At 40.9% G+C, this 14,159-nt stretch overlaps 1 protein-coding gene across 2 annotated transcripts in view; it reads left to right on the top strand.

Moving 5' to 3' along the window:
- The first annotated feature begins 241 nt into the window (after positions 1 to 241).
- Hrd3 (HMG-coA reductase degradation 3) overlaps positions 242 to 14,159 on the top strand; it is a 34,202-nt gene continuing 20,284 nt past the window's right edge. Inside the window, exons 1-11 of one of the 2 annotated variants that reach the window (XM_028312879.1) lie at positions 242 to 740; positions 2,521 to 2,642; positions 2,938 to 3,022; positions 3,635 to 3,730; positions 3,905 to 4,032; positions 6,787 to 6,982; positions 9,230 to 9,372; positions 10,908 to 11,033; positions 11,459 to 11,581; positions 12,294 to 12,399; positions 13,000 to 13,148. In XM_028312879.1, coding sequence (XP_028168680.1) covers positions 491 to 740; positions 2,521 to 2,642; positions 2,938 to 3,022; positions 3,635 to 3,730; positions 3,905 to 4,032; positions 6,787 to 6,982; positions 9,230 to 9,372; positions 10,908 to 11,033; positions 11,459 to 11,581; positions 12,294 to 12,399; positions 13,000 to 13,148 — 1,524 coding nt within the window. In that variant the 5' untranslated portion in view covers positions 242 to 490. Of the gene's footprint in view, positions 741 to 2,520; positions 2,643 to 2,937; positions 3,023 to 3,634; positions 3,859 to 3,904; positions 4,033 to 6,786; positions 6,983 to 9,229; positions 9,373 to 10,907; positions 11,034 to 11,458; positions 11,582 to 12,293; positions 12,400 to 12,999; positions 13,149 to 14,159 lie in introns of both variants that reach the window. The other variant, XM_028312878.1, reaches the window with a different exon arrangement.

Genomic DNA, 14,159 nt, shown 5'->3' with positions numbered 1-14,159 from the left:
ACAGTTCGGAGCAGTATAATATGTACCTATGTGTAATTTTTTTTTTAATATTACACACATACATACTGCGATGTTAAAACATTTGTCTAAAAAACAAAATTAATACAATGAATGCATTATTAAAAACATAAGTCAGCAAATATGACATAAAATTAATTATAAATTTTATTATTAGATTTTCCGTCTGTACTCGTATTCTATAGCTACATCGATATCGATTCGATTCTTGAATATGGTGCAGCATTATGTTATCAACTGTCAGATTACTGAATGAGATCGATCATTATTTTTCGAGAAAAATAGTGGCTATTTGTGCTGAAAAATGTGGTTTGTGAATTGTTAGCAATTGCTACACGTGTTTGTTATTTATTGGCATATGTTTAAAATGATTTGAAACTTCGTCGAAATATTTATCCGTACAAAAGACGTGTTGCATTTGATCAAGTAAGGGACACGTAATCTTTACTTGTTTGTCGGGTTTTTGAGCAACATGAAGCGACTAGAACTTCTTGCGCTGTGTTTATGCGTCACTCTGTCGGCTGCTGAGCTTCTTGGTCCAGAAACGAAGAAGGAAACAGAAGAAGAAGATGCTTCAGACAGCTTGGACACCGGGGCCAAAGTGGACTCGGAATACATCAAAGAATTGACCGACGCTGTCAACAAAGAGATTTCGACACTTCAGGAGTATGCCGATGCTATTAAAAAGTCCCAAGAGGGGAAGGATGAGGAGCCAAACAAAGGTAAAACAAAAAGCCAGTACTACTACTACCTTTTCTATTACATTATGGTATTTTTTACCTTAGTCTAAACGTAAACCTGCCCTCTGACCAAATCACTAGATCTTATAGTCAGTATTACTAAAGTAGCATACACCTGGTTGGTGAATCTTTAAAACAATTCATAAAATTCAAAAAATCCAGAAATTCCTGGTGCCAGACTATTTTGGAGACAAAAAGTCACACAGTTAATGCCAAATAGGATTAAGTTTGCCTTTTACCCTGCTCTGTACAAAAAAGTTATCAAACTACTTTGATGAGTACAACATCCTTTGGCATTAGGGAGTTTTTATCGGGTCATTCCATCGTTTCGGGTGTTACGTTCGTACACACATATTCAACAATTTCATGTATTTTGAAATAGTATTTTAATAATGTTAGTGCCTTAATCTGTCCGTTTTTAGTTGTTTTATCTTAATAATAAAGTTTGTACAGCTTAGAATGTAGGATAACGAAAATATGAGTCGAAAAGTGTGCGTTTCGGGCGTTACGAGATTTTGCCTCTATGTTCTGACTGTTGCTGCGTTTACTCGAAATTTAGCGAATTTTCTTAAGGAAGCATACCTTAAACTTACAGGACTTCTAAAGTATGACATTTACAAACCATGTAACATACAATCACTGTTAAATAAAACGTTTTACTATTTTTTTATAATTTTTTTCTTTGTTTCGGGTGTTACAATGGTTCTGTTTCGGGTGTTACGAGTACGAAAATTCAACTCGTTTTATCGATAAAATCGGTGTTTTATTAGTCTCTAGGTACTACAAAATAAGGAGTACAACAAATAAACACAAATAGAGCGAATTCTGGTTTGAAATTACGAAGCAGCTTTTTTTTTTAAATATACAAAGTTCAAGTTTAATTTTTCCTCAGAATATAGCTTTTTCTATTGTTTTTGGCTTGAAATAGCATTACTTTAATTTCTAATTACGATATTTATTGGAAATGTCAAACATCGACACTTTTTAGCAATACCTTAATTTTAGTGTTAAGTCGACATTTCAAAAAAGTCTTAAATTGAGAAATATGACTCCTTTTCCGATGCCAGCGCTAGTGGGAGGTCAAAGGACCCTCACAGTAATACTTTTTCACTTCTCCAAGCAATATACACACATTATCGACATATAAATAAAAATGTAATACCCGAAACGTTTCGGGTGTTACAGTTTTTAATCAAGAAAGAAACATACTTAATTAGTATCATGCTCAGATATTAGTTACTATTTGAAATCATTACTACCATGACCTTACTTTTACCAAATATTGTTACCCTAATCCATGTGCAAGGTACAACAATAAAACAAATACCTGTTTTTCTGTTTCGGGTGTTACATCGCCGAAGTAACAAGAAAACACACTTAAAACTTGATAATTATCCATTTTTTTGGAACTATGACGCTATCTACCAATACTATGATAAATACCCTCAAATCATATAGTGGCAAAACGGTTCACAGATTGATAGTTTTTTTAAAATCGTATTACCAGTAATTAGAGAGAAAATAATCATTCAGACACTTGACTTGAGTATAGACTTTGAAGACTAATAACTTAAAAACTACATGTTTCCTTCAGATTTTTTTTGTTGCACATTATAATTTGGAAAGTGTACTTTCAAAATTCATCAGATTTAATGCGAAAAGAACATATTTAGTTTTTCACCCTCGGTAACATTTGTCATGGAATGACCCTAATATCATTAAGTTTGAATACCAATTAAAATATAAATTTCCTTTTATTCAGATATCCAACTTGATCAGATGGAGTATACACTAAACATCCTGAAGAAAAGCATCTTAAGGAACACAGAGCCCAGTTGGTTCCGCGATGTCAAAGGAACCGATGAAACTACTACTGAAATAGATGTAAGTTAAACTCTTCAAGTTCAACACATTAGAATGTTTATAAATAGCTGATTCAGATTGCTAATTACATTAGCATAATATTGTACTCCTAGATAGGGAATATTACAACTGAAAATAATCCAAAACTAAGTTAGTGTGATTATTGGAGTCTGCGCCAAAATACCTACTTGCTGTTCCTGTATAAATCATTATTTTGAGTTGTACTTCTCTTTGTCTAGCTAGATGTGCTTATAAGTTTTATAATACTTTTATTGCTACCAATGAATCTGAAATTAAATTAAGCTGTTGTTTACAGAAAATGGAAGAACAGCAAAAGAGTTTTCTAGAGAGTATACTGCCTCCAGAGCAAGAGGAGGAGCTTACGCCTGAACTGCAAGAAGGTATTTATAAAACATATTTTTTCTATATTTATTCAATGGTAAGAGTAGCCAGCTCTCACAATGCTGATCTATAGTTAAATAGATATATTATCCGAAATGTTTTTTCCTAAATATGTTACTGATCTGTTGTGAGAGAAATACATTTTTATTATTGGTAAGAGTAGTAGAATACATTATAGCGGGGTTATAGCCTTAGTTTTAATATTGTGTATTTTTTGTGAACCGTGTATGGGTTAAAAGTCGAAGTCTTGTAAGTGAATGCTAATAAAAAATTATGCAGAATTTTTTACAGCTTGAATGAAGAAAATATCTAAGTTAAGTTTTTGAAACCTGAAACCTTTGATGGCTTTGAGGGTTATAATGATTTTATGGTTTCTATTTGTAAACATCAGCTAAAAAGCTAATCCATCTAATCTAATCTCAGCTAAGTCCCTCTATGCTATGTGGTAACATTTTATGGATGCAATAAAGAATTGAGTATTGAGTATCTAAGGCCCCCAATGCCTGTTTAGGGTTTAGTCCTAAACTCCTCCTTAGGGTTTAACACTGCCTCTTTAGCCTAAGTTTAACCTATACAAAATCATACTGTTTCTATCCACAAAATGATTCCAGCCAAAGAAATATACGACGCCGCTGTAGCAAAGCTAAAGCGTCGCTCTCCGGACCTACGCGGCGCCATTTTGCAAGTTCAGCACGCTGCGGAAAAAGGCTACGTCCCTGCCAAGATCAAGCTGGCTTGGTCTCATATCTTCGGAGAGGGTGTAGAACTTGATGTGGATAAGGCTAGAAGCATATTTGAAACGCTGTCTGAGGAGGGAAATGGTGATGCTCATGCGGTAAGTTATTTAACTGCTACATGCCTGTAAGATCAAGTCGAGAAAGGCTACGTCCCTGCCAAGATCAAGCTGGCTTGGTCGCACATCTTTGGGGAGGGAGTAGAACTAGACGTGGATAAGGCTAGGAGCATATTCGAGACATTGGCTGAGGAGGGAAATGGTGATGCTCACGCGGTGAGTTGGCTAGGCGAACTATCGTGGACCAAACTCCACGATAGTTCGCCAAACGTGGGTCATATCTATTGGAAGTGCTACCTATCGAACTGAGTGTGTTAAATGCGTACCTACACACGGCCTCAGTGTTAACTATCCATTTCCGTGTTTGCTCTCGCTCTGATCTAATGGTGATTCTTTGCGATAGAACAAGACGACATGACCGACAATGGCCAGTTAACACTGTTGCCGATAGTACAGTCACGGAATGAAAAGGTTCGTCAGTTTTCAAATTGATTCCTTCAACGAATCGCGAGCACATATTACCCTTTGAAACTATGTTACAGAATAATCTCGAGTTAGAGAAAATAATCTTTAACTGTTCGTCAGTAAAGTTCAAAATTATTCAGATCAAAGTTGTTTGACGATTTATCTTGTCAAGAAGATTATGATTGATAAACTAAAACCTTCTTGTTGGTTCAACCTGCCATTATTATTTCTTTTAAATAAAAAAAACTTGTCAATTGGTCAATGTCATCATTGCATTGCACTGATGGGATAGAAAAATAAACAAGCAAAACCTTATTCGTTAGCAAACGTCATATTTATTTAAATGTTAGCAGCACTGTTTCTTGCACTGTTATGTTGGCAGATTTGACTCTTACAGTACCTAGTGCAAACGAAAACCGACACTAAGGTGACGAACCTTTTCATTCCGCGACTGTACATCAAAATTAAATATTATATTACCTAATCGCATTATACAAAGCAATTTATAGAATGTTAGTTGACATCATTAGCCAAACAACTTAATTATGTTAATTTAAAGTATGCAATGCAAGTGATTATAATGTTACCTTACCAGTAATTACCGCACTAGCAACTATTTTAATCTGGGGGCACGGCAGTGCCCCCGCCAAGTCGAGCGCGAAGGNGACGACGGCACGGTGACGCCGGCCCAGTAGCGGTAGGCGAGCGCCATCATGGCATACTCGCTGTGAGACATCGCGCCAAGCGTGTAGTGTACCAGGGCCTTTGCTTGCGATACCGGTACGCTCACACCGGTGGCGTAAAGGAAGCCCATGCCCTGGATAAAAAGACGTAACATAAGTCACATGAGAACTTTTAAGAGGCTGCGCAAACTGATTAAACAAACGATCACGGATACTTCTGGATCGTAGATTATAAGTAATGATGCTTTAAGTTTCGCTAAAATCCGTTCAGTGGTTTTTGCATGAATGAATATGTACTCATATAGATGTACATATGTGTAAATATAATAAACTTTCGTATTTATAATAATAGTAGGATGTAAACTACATAATATTTTCTGTATCTCAACTGACATTGAGTTGGCTATCGGGATGATCTTTGTTTTGTAGTGTATTGTTTAGGTAGTGTTGTGTGAACTTGTGTGGATATAATTTAAGGGAAACCTGTTATTGGCCATATTGTATGTTAAATTTATGTATGGTAAAATTGTATAAATACGCTGTTGGTTTTCTCAATATAAAAAGCACACCTCACAGACAATGCCCGTTTTCACTATAAATCTCTAATTTGTGACCCCTATGAAATCAAAATTCCTGTTATGTGTTACCATAGGGGTTACTTAAAAATTAGGGATTGATAGTGAAAAAGTGACTAAAATTGCGCAGTCTCTTAAACAATTTTACCATTAGCTATAAAAGTAATCCCACCAAAAACATTCTGTAAAAAACTAGCCAAGTCTCGATGGAGCTGCTTGTTTATCTCTAAAAAGTAATGAAATCTAGACAAAGTCGTGCCAAGTCTATGGTTCCTTACTGCAATTTCTTTATTATTATAGTTAATGTTGTGTGACTTGGCCGTTCAACAATCTTTATTAAGATAATCATAAGTATTATTGAAATACGCAGCTTTATTAAACCTACATAATTGACTGGTTATTGTTGAATCAACGTTTTCCAAGTGGCAATTTTCCATCGTCAATGGGTAGGTGTCATGGAGCACCTGGTTTTGTCACCCTTCAACGGCCAAGTCACACAACATTAACTATAATAATAAAGAAATTGCAGTAAGGAACCATAGACTTGGCACGACTTTGTCTAGATTTCATTACTTTTTAGAGATAAACAAGCAGCTCCATCGAGACTTGGCTAGTTTTTTACAGAATGTTTTTGGTGGGATTACTTTTATAGCTAATGGTAAAATTGTTTAAGAGACTGCGCAATTTTAGTCACTTTTTCACTATCAATCCCTAATTTTTAAGTAACCCCTATGGTAACACATAACAGGAATTTTGATTTCATAGGGGTCACAAATTAGAGATTTATAGTGAAAACGGGCATTGTCTGTGAGGTGTGCTTTTTATATTGAGAAAACCAACAGCGTATTTATACAATTTTACCATACATAAATTTAACATACAATATGGCCAATAACAGGTTTCCCTTAAATTATATCCACACAAGTTCACACAACACTACCTAAACAATACACTACAAAACAAAGATCATCCCGATAGCCAACTCAATGTCAGTTGAGATACAGAAAATATTATGTAGTTTACATCCTACTATTATTATAAATACGAAAGTTTATTATATTTACACATATGTACATCTATATGAGTACATATTCATTCATGCAAAAACCACTGAACGGATTTTAGCGAAACTTAAAGCATCATTACTTATAATCTACGATCCAGAAGTATCCGTGATCGTTTGTTTAATCAGTTTGCGCAGCCTCTTAAAAGTTCTCATGTGACTTATGTTACGTCTTTTTATCCAGGGCATGGGCTTCCTTTACGCCACCGGTGTGAGCGTACCGGTATCGCAAGCAAAGGCCCTGGTACACTACACGCTTGGCGCGATGTCTCACAGCGAGTATGCCATGATGGCGCTCGCCTACCGCTACTGGGCCGGCGTCACCGTGCCGTCGTCATGCAGTCGCGCGCTAGGCCTCTACATGACTCTAGCCACTGAGGGTGAGTGTCTGATAGCAAAGTCAAAGTCAAAAAGTCAAAGTCAAAATTTCTTTATTTGTTTAGACTAATAAATAGTTCTTACAAATCGTAATTTTGCTCTTAAGGAGCCTCTACATGTCTCATAATCTTTTTACCCTACCAGCGCTTCGAGACCAACATTTGGCGAGTGCTGAAAAGAAGCGCCGCAACAAACTCAGTCACCACTGTCTGCCGGTTAATATAGATAAATAGAAATAGTAGTAGTAGGTACATTCAATTCAGGAGCAGTTCACTGAATTTACCATGCATTCTTGTATGGTGTATCTTATAAGAATGGGTATACAAGATTGCGTGGTATATTAAACAAGGTAGTGACGTGCTAATATCTATAGGCCTCTACATGACCCTAGCCACTGAGGGTGAGTGTCCGATAGCAACTGCCGAGGCCCTCGTCCTACACTCTGCGCGCGATGGCTCACAGCACGCCATGACGTCACCGTGCCCTCGTGTGGTCGCGCGCTAGGCCTCTACATGACTCTAGCCACTGAGGGTGAGTGTCCGATAGCAACTGCCGAGGCTCTCGTCCTACACTCTGCGCGCGATGGCTCAGAGTACGCCATGACGTCACCGTGCCCTCGTGTGGTCGCGCGCTAGCCTCTACATGACTCTAGCCACTGAGGGTGAGTGTCCGATAGCAACTGCCGAGGCTCTCGTCCTACACTTGGCGCGATGGCTCACAGCACGCCATGAATTGACGGCGCTTGCCTACCGCTACTGGGCCGGCGTCACCGTGCCGTCCTCATGCAGTCGCGCGCTAGGCCTCTGCATGACTCTAGCCACTGAGGGTGAGTGTCTGATAGCAAAGTCAAAGTCGAAATTTCTTTATTTGTTTAGACTAATAAATAGTTCTTACAAATCGTCATTTTGCTCTTAAGGAGCCTCTACATGTCTCATAATCTTTTTACCCTACCAGCGCTTCGAGACCAACATTTGGCAAGTGCTGAGAAGAAGCGCCGCAACAAACTCAGTCACCACTGTCTGCCGGTTAATATAGATAAATAGAAATAGTAGTAGTAGGTATATTCAATTCAGGAGCAGTTCACTGAATTTACCATGCATTCTTGTATGGTGTATCTTATAAGAATGGGTATACAAGATTGCGTGGTATATTAAACAAGGTAGTGACGTGCTAATATCTATAGGCCTCTACATGACCCTAGCCACTGAGGGTGAGTGTCCGATAGCAACTGCCGAGGCTCTCGTCCTACACTTGGCGCGATGGCTCACAGCACGCCATGACGTCACCGTGCCCTCGTGTGCCGCGCGCTAGGCCTCTACATGACTCTAGCCACTGAGGGTGAGTGTCCGATAGCAACTGCCGAGGCTCTCGTCCTACACTTGGCGCGATGGCTCACAGCACGCCATGACGTCACCGTGCCCTCGTGCGGCCGCGCGCTAGGCCTCTACATGACTCTAGCCACTGAGGGTGAGTGTCCGATAGCAACTGCCGAGGCTCTCGTCCTACACTTGGCGCGATGGCTCACAGCACGCCATGACGTCACCGTGCCCTCGTGTGCCGCGCGCTAGGCCTCTACATGACTCTAGCCACCGAGGGTGAGTGTCCGATAGCAACTGCCGAGGCTCTCGTCCTGCACTCTGCGCGCGATGGCTTACAGCACGCCATGACGTCAGCGTGCCCTCGTGCGGCCGCGCGCTAGGCCTCTGACGGACATTGACCATCAAATAGACATAGGCACAAAGTAAGTAAAGGCAATGTTAGGATAGTAAAAATTACGAAACACTCAGTGCGCAATATGGCCGATTGTATTATACCAATTTTATGTTGTAAAGTTGCAGTCTAGCTCTATTGCATTTTGTCCTTGTGGCATTCAGTCCATGTTGCAGTTGCTGATATTGTATTTGCCAGTGTTGCATTTACCAAAGTTGCTGGGTCTGGTTTCTGTCACTGTTGTGTTGACTTATTCGATTACCTAACACTTAATTACTCTGGTCTGGCGTCAATGTTGGATTCTGCCAATGTTGCATTATAAAGTTCGGTCGCCGAGCAGATAGAATTTCGTCCAATGACCCCAAGCTACCCATCCTTATACTTGCACGTAATTATATTGCTGTCGCGACTGTGTGTGTGTGCGCAATGAGTGTGGGTAGCTTGGGGTTATTGGACGAAATTCTATCTGCTCGGCGACCGGACTTTACCTATGTAGTATTCTACCAATAATATAATTCTGGTGGCATATGTGTTTCTAGTGGCCCGTACTGTGAGCTGGAGCGGCGGCCCCGCTGTGCACCGCACGCGGCTGGCGGACGAGGCGGAGGGCGGCGGCGCACTGGACTCCGACCTCATCGAGTACTACCAGCTGCTGGCCGAGAAGGGCGACGTGCAGGCCCAGGTATACCTTGAATAGAATGTATGAGGTGGACCGACGACCCTTCCCGCGACCTTTACCAGATCGTCAGTCCACCTAGTAGGAGGCCTGCCCACGCTACGTCTTCCAGCCCGTGGTCGCCACTCGAGAACTTTCCTGCCCCAACGGCCATCGTCTCTACGAGCTATGTGCCCCGCCCAAAAGAGCCTGGATGCGGGCAGCGCAGGACCGTTCATTGTGGAAAACCTTGGGGGAGGCCTTTGTCCAGCAGTGGACGTCATTTGGCTGAAAAAAAAAAAGGGAGACCAGACGACCTCATAAATGAGAAGCTACACGGTGCAGTGCGGCAACCGCACCGCAAACATTTTTCCGCATCACTGTACACGTCATGTGGTTAGTTAGTTTTGCAGGGCAATCGAATACCGCACTTAGCCTCATGATTGGGTCATTGTGCGCGATTTGTGGTTTATCTTCCTACTCCAACCACCCCAGATCCTCCCAGAAGGCGAGCAGCCCGTCTAGGCTGCTACAGGCCTCCTGCAGCGACGATGGTGATCGGAGAAATAGACATGTTGACACCACCGTAAATTGACGTACTTTTTAAAACTGTCAAAACGAAACTCTCCCATAGATTTTGTATGGCACTACAAGCAAGTGACGTCACTATTTTGTCAACTCAAATAAAATACTTTTTTCAATTACAGTGCGACCAAAAATCGTAATTTACAGGTAATTTAAAATTAATTAAGTTTTTAAGACCAGAATAAAGTGACATTTTAGAAAAGTTGTGATTTCGAATTATTGGAGAATGGTGTCAAATTGTCCATTGAGCCCGTTGTATACATGTGGTATGCGGCGCCGCAACGGCACCGTTTCGCTCAATCGAAGTGCGGTGTGCCTGCGGTGCGGCGCCGGAACGCATCGTCTGGCATATCATTGTTTTTATATGCAGGACGCCGCAGCGACAACGCTCCCTAAAGGTAGCAGGAAGGCGCTGGACGCAAGCCGCTACAGGGCGATGTGGAAATTTTTGGTGGAGTCCTATTCAGCAATGGAATGTCCTGTGTCCTGAAATTATGATGATGAATAGGATGAGGCCTCTTATGAAGCATACTCTTCGTCGGAGTGGTCGCTATGGCCGAAATCGGTCGGATGGATTATCACTCCTTACTCCATCCTTACTTACCCCTTCAAGTCCTTCGATCGCTTGGGGATTGATGAACCGATTTGCATGAAATTAACATAGATAAAGTTTAAGACCCAGGGAGAAACAGGATAGTTTTTATTCCGGTTTTTGATGAGGAGACATGAGCCCCATAAAAGGTTTCTGTGATATCAGCTCATGCAGGCAAAGTCGCGGGCAAAAGCTAATAAAGACTATTGGGTTACTGTCAGGATCATCGTGTAACCACGTGAGCAATTTGTTCAATTATTGTTATAGTCTGATCCGTGAGCACGTAGAATTTTGTCCAATGACTAGGACAGCTAGGGGTCAGTGGACAAAATTCTACGTGCTCACGGACCGGGCTTTAGTAACAATCGTCCACGCTATCCCACAGGTGGGCCTCGGCCAGCTACACTTCCAAGGCGGGCGCGGCGTGACGCTGGACATCAACAAGGCGCTGCACTACTTCACGCAGGCCGCTAAGGCCGGCAACGCTATCGCCAACGCATTCCTCGGAAAGGTAATATTATAAAGACTCAGTTTGCTCGTAGAAAATTGGGAGAAACTATTCTATTTTCTCAAACTCAATAAAAGTTACTTAACAATAATTTTATTTTACATCCAATTAAAAAAAATTGCTACCAGTTAAAAAAAAATATTATACCGAGGAAAGTTAACACTTTTTGTACGGCCAATTTCCAAATGGACCAATTTCAAAAATTATTTTACCATTAGAATGCTACCTTATTCTTGAGTGACATAATGTTTTAGCTATAGTATATCAATATTCATCCGGGTGAAGCTACATCTTGCTACACATTTAGCACCAGCTGATTCTTTACTTTCGGCTTGTCCTAAAATAGTGATAAGGGAAACTTAATTGAAACTTTGGGACGTATAAGTGCCCTAAACATATTAATAAATAATTGAATTATTTCCTCACAGATCTATCTAGAAGGCGGTGACGGCATCAAGGCTGACAACGAGACAGCGCTGCGGTACTTCAGAAAGGCTGCAGAACTGAACAACCCAGTGGGACAAAGCGGCCTCGGCATTATGTATCTACAGGTATTCTTACTTTAATATGACTGCAAACCCCCAAAATTCCTTAGCCACATTAAGGGATCACATTCCAAATCGTTGTTTAGAAAATAGAAAAAAAAACATTGAATAAAATCGTCTGTGGGGATCATTCCCAATACCGTTATCTAACAATTAGATTCGAGTCTATCTGCCACTGTCGCTAAAAGGTATTGCTCCTCTGTCACGCAAACGTTAGTCACGCAGTCGATAGTAGATCAGATTATACATTTTTGATGCAGAATAACTCTTATTACAACTACAAAATGTCTTTCTTTCTTTGGGGTCCCACTGTTTTTAGATTGATGTGACATTGTCTGTAAATGCGTCTTCTATAAGATTGCTGCTGACAACGCCACTCTTGTGGCGGAGTTTTGGGCTGACACTGTGTAGGTTTGTTGTCGACACGAAAAGAAGAAGATGTCTGATTACTTTGATCACCTAGCTTTGATTACCCAGGTGGTCAAAGTGGATTCGAAGCGACAATTTGGTGTCCTTTGATCACCCATGATGACCTGGGTGATCAAAGTGGACACCAGTTAAATTATTAGGTCATTTATAGGTAAATTGTTAGTTCATCTTATCCATGGGTGATCTAAGGACACCAAATTGTCGCTTGGAGTTCACTTTGATCACCTGGGTGATCAAAGCCAGGTGATCAAAGTGGAATAGACCGACAAATCGTATGTTTGTTGCTTAGGGCCGCGGGGTGCCGAAGGACCTGGCGACGGCGTTCAAGTACTTCACGATGGCCGCTAACCAAGGCTGGGTGGAGGGCCAGCTGCATCTCGGCTACATGTACTTTGGTAAGTGCTTATTAAATAGGGAGAACTGTATGTTTTTGGTTACCCATTTACCGTTTCTAGAATGCAATTATCGACTAATTTAAAATAATAACGCTGTCAGCCATTTACCTGTGGTCGTTAGTCCATCGAACAGATGTGGGTGTCTTACGACACGTTTGTGGAGACGTAGTAGCCATTTTTGAACCTTTTGTACTCCGTCTTTCGTTTTTCTTCCAAAATACGTGCTTAAAGCACTAAAAGCTGTATAAGTTCTTCATAAGCGGCATCGGTGTCTAGGCGTGGTGCCTGCATCTCAACAAATAATGTTTTTATTATATCACCAGCGTAAATGATGTTCATATTGTATCAACAGCGTTCTTATAGCACTAACAACTGCACAACTTCTTTACAGGCGGTATTGGCGTCCGCCGCGACTTTAGCACGCCAACAAGTGATGTTTTCATTATGTCAACACCATGCTTATAGCACTAACAGCTGTATAACGTCTTTATACGCAGCATCGGCATTCGGCGACTTCAATAAACCAACAAGTGATGTTCTTATTTCATCACTAGCGTACTTACTACTTATAACACTAACAGCTGTATAACATCTTTATAGGCGGTATTGGCGTCCGCCGCGACTTCAAGCAGGCCAACAAGTACTTCTCACTAGCGTCGCAGTCGGGCCATGTTCTGGCGTTGTTCCACCTCGGCCAGATGCACGCGCAAGGCCTGGGCGTGCTGCAGTCCTGCCCCACCGCTGTGGAGGTGAGTGTAGCTGTATAACAGTTCTATAACGGCTCCACAATTTGGCGAGCGAGTTTTGCAAGTAGTGGTAAAGACTCTAATTTGGCAAAGCTGTATAAAAGCTCTATAACGACTCCATAGCCTAAAGACTTTCGCAAGTCCTGCTTGACCTTAAGACTCCCAGGAAAAGTACTAACATTGAAAATTCACAACCGCTAGACAAATCACTGTGAAAAAGCTCTTACTTCTTACGTGTTCGTAGACGTTTCTTAGATGTTTTGGAAGGCACTCTAAAAGACAAATATCACCCACACAAACTTAAGCTGTACCCGTGTTGTGTAATTTTTTTTCTTCTCAATTTTTATTCGGTCTGTGTTCTTACTTTAGTGGGTCGTTTAAAGGCTCTATCAGGCCTGTTCATCTCCGCGAGTTTACATCGAAAACAAAACACGCACGATGGCCCACCTACAGGATACTATTCGACAAGGCCACACATACGAGCGAACATTGACTCACGCACGCGTATTCTTGTGTATGATGGAAGAAAATAAAAAAAATCTTGTACTAAATACTGTGCAGTATTTAACTGCCTAAATAATAATAAATACAGAATGTACTTTTTTAAGTTGACTCAAGACACTGAGAGGTAAATAAGTAGTTAATTATTATTCATGATAATTCATGCTAAATCATGTATTTCCTCCGCCATTTTCCGCAGTTTGGCACCTCACGTCACATCATTTTACCGAAGTCAGCCCTATAGCTTCGGCGCAGTGCCGATCACTGACGTTTGTCAACAAAATGGTGCTTGACTCTTGAGACAGGCTAAATAAAAATCTAAACCGCGTAAGATAGACGCTTGAAATTTGGCATGCAGGTACCTTAGTAAACTTAAAGCTTAGTTACAACAGGATATTGCAAAATTCCCACGGGAACGGGAGTTAGCGGGAAAAAACATTTGTATGAAAAAATCTGAACCGCGTAAGATAGATGGAGGGGGGGTAAAACGAGATCCACGCGTACGAAGTCGCG

The sequence above is a fragment of the Ostrinia furnacalis genome, unplaced genomic scaffold (genome assembly GCF_004193835.3).
Source record: "Ostrinia furnacalis isolate ACB-3 unplaced genomic scaffold, ASM419383v2 OfSCF4122, whole genome shotgun sequence".
NCBI lineage: Eukaryota > Metazoa > Arthropoda > Insecta > Lepidoptera > Crambidae > Ostrinia > Ostrinia furnacalis.
The sequence above is the reverse complement of the archived record's forward strand: the minus strand, read 5'-3'. Positions and strand labels throughout refer to the sequence as shown.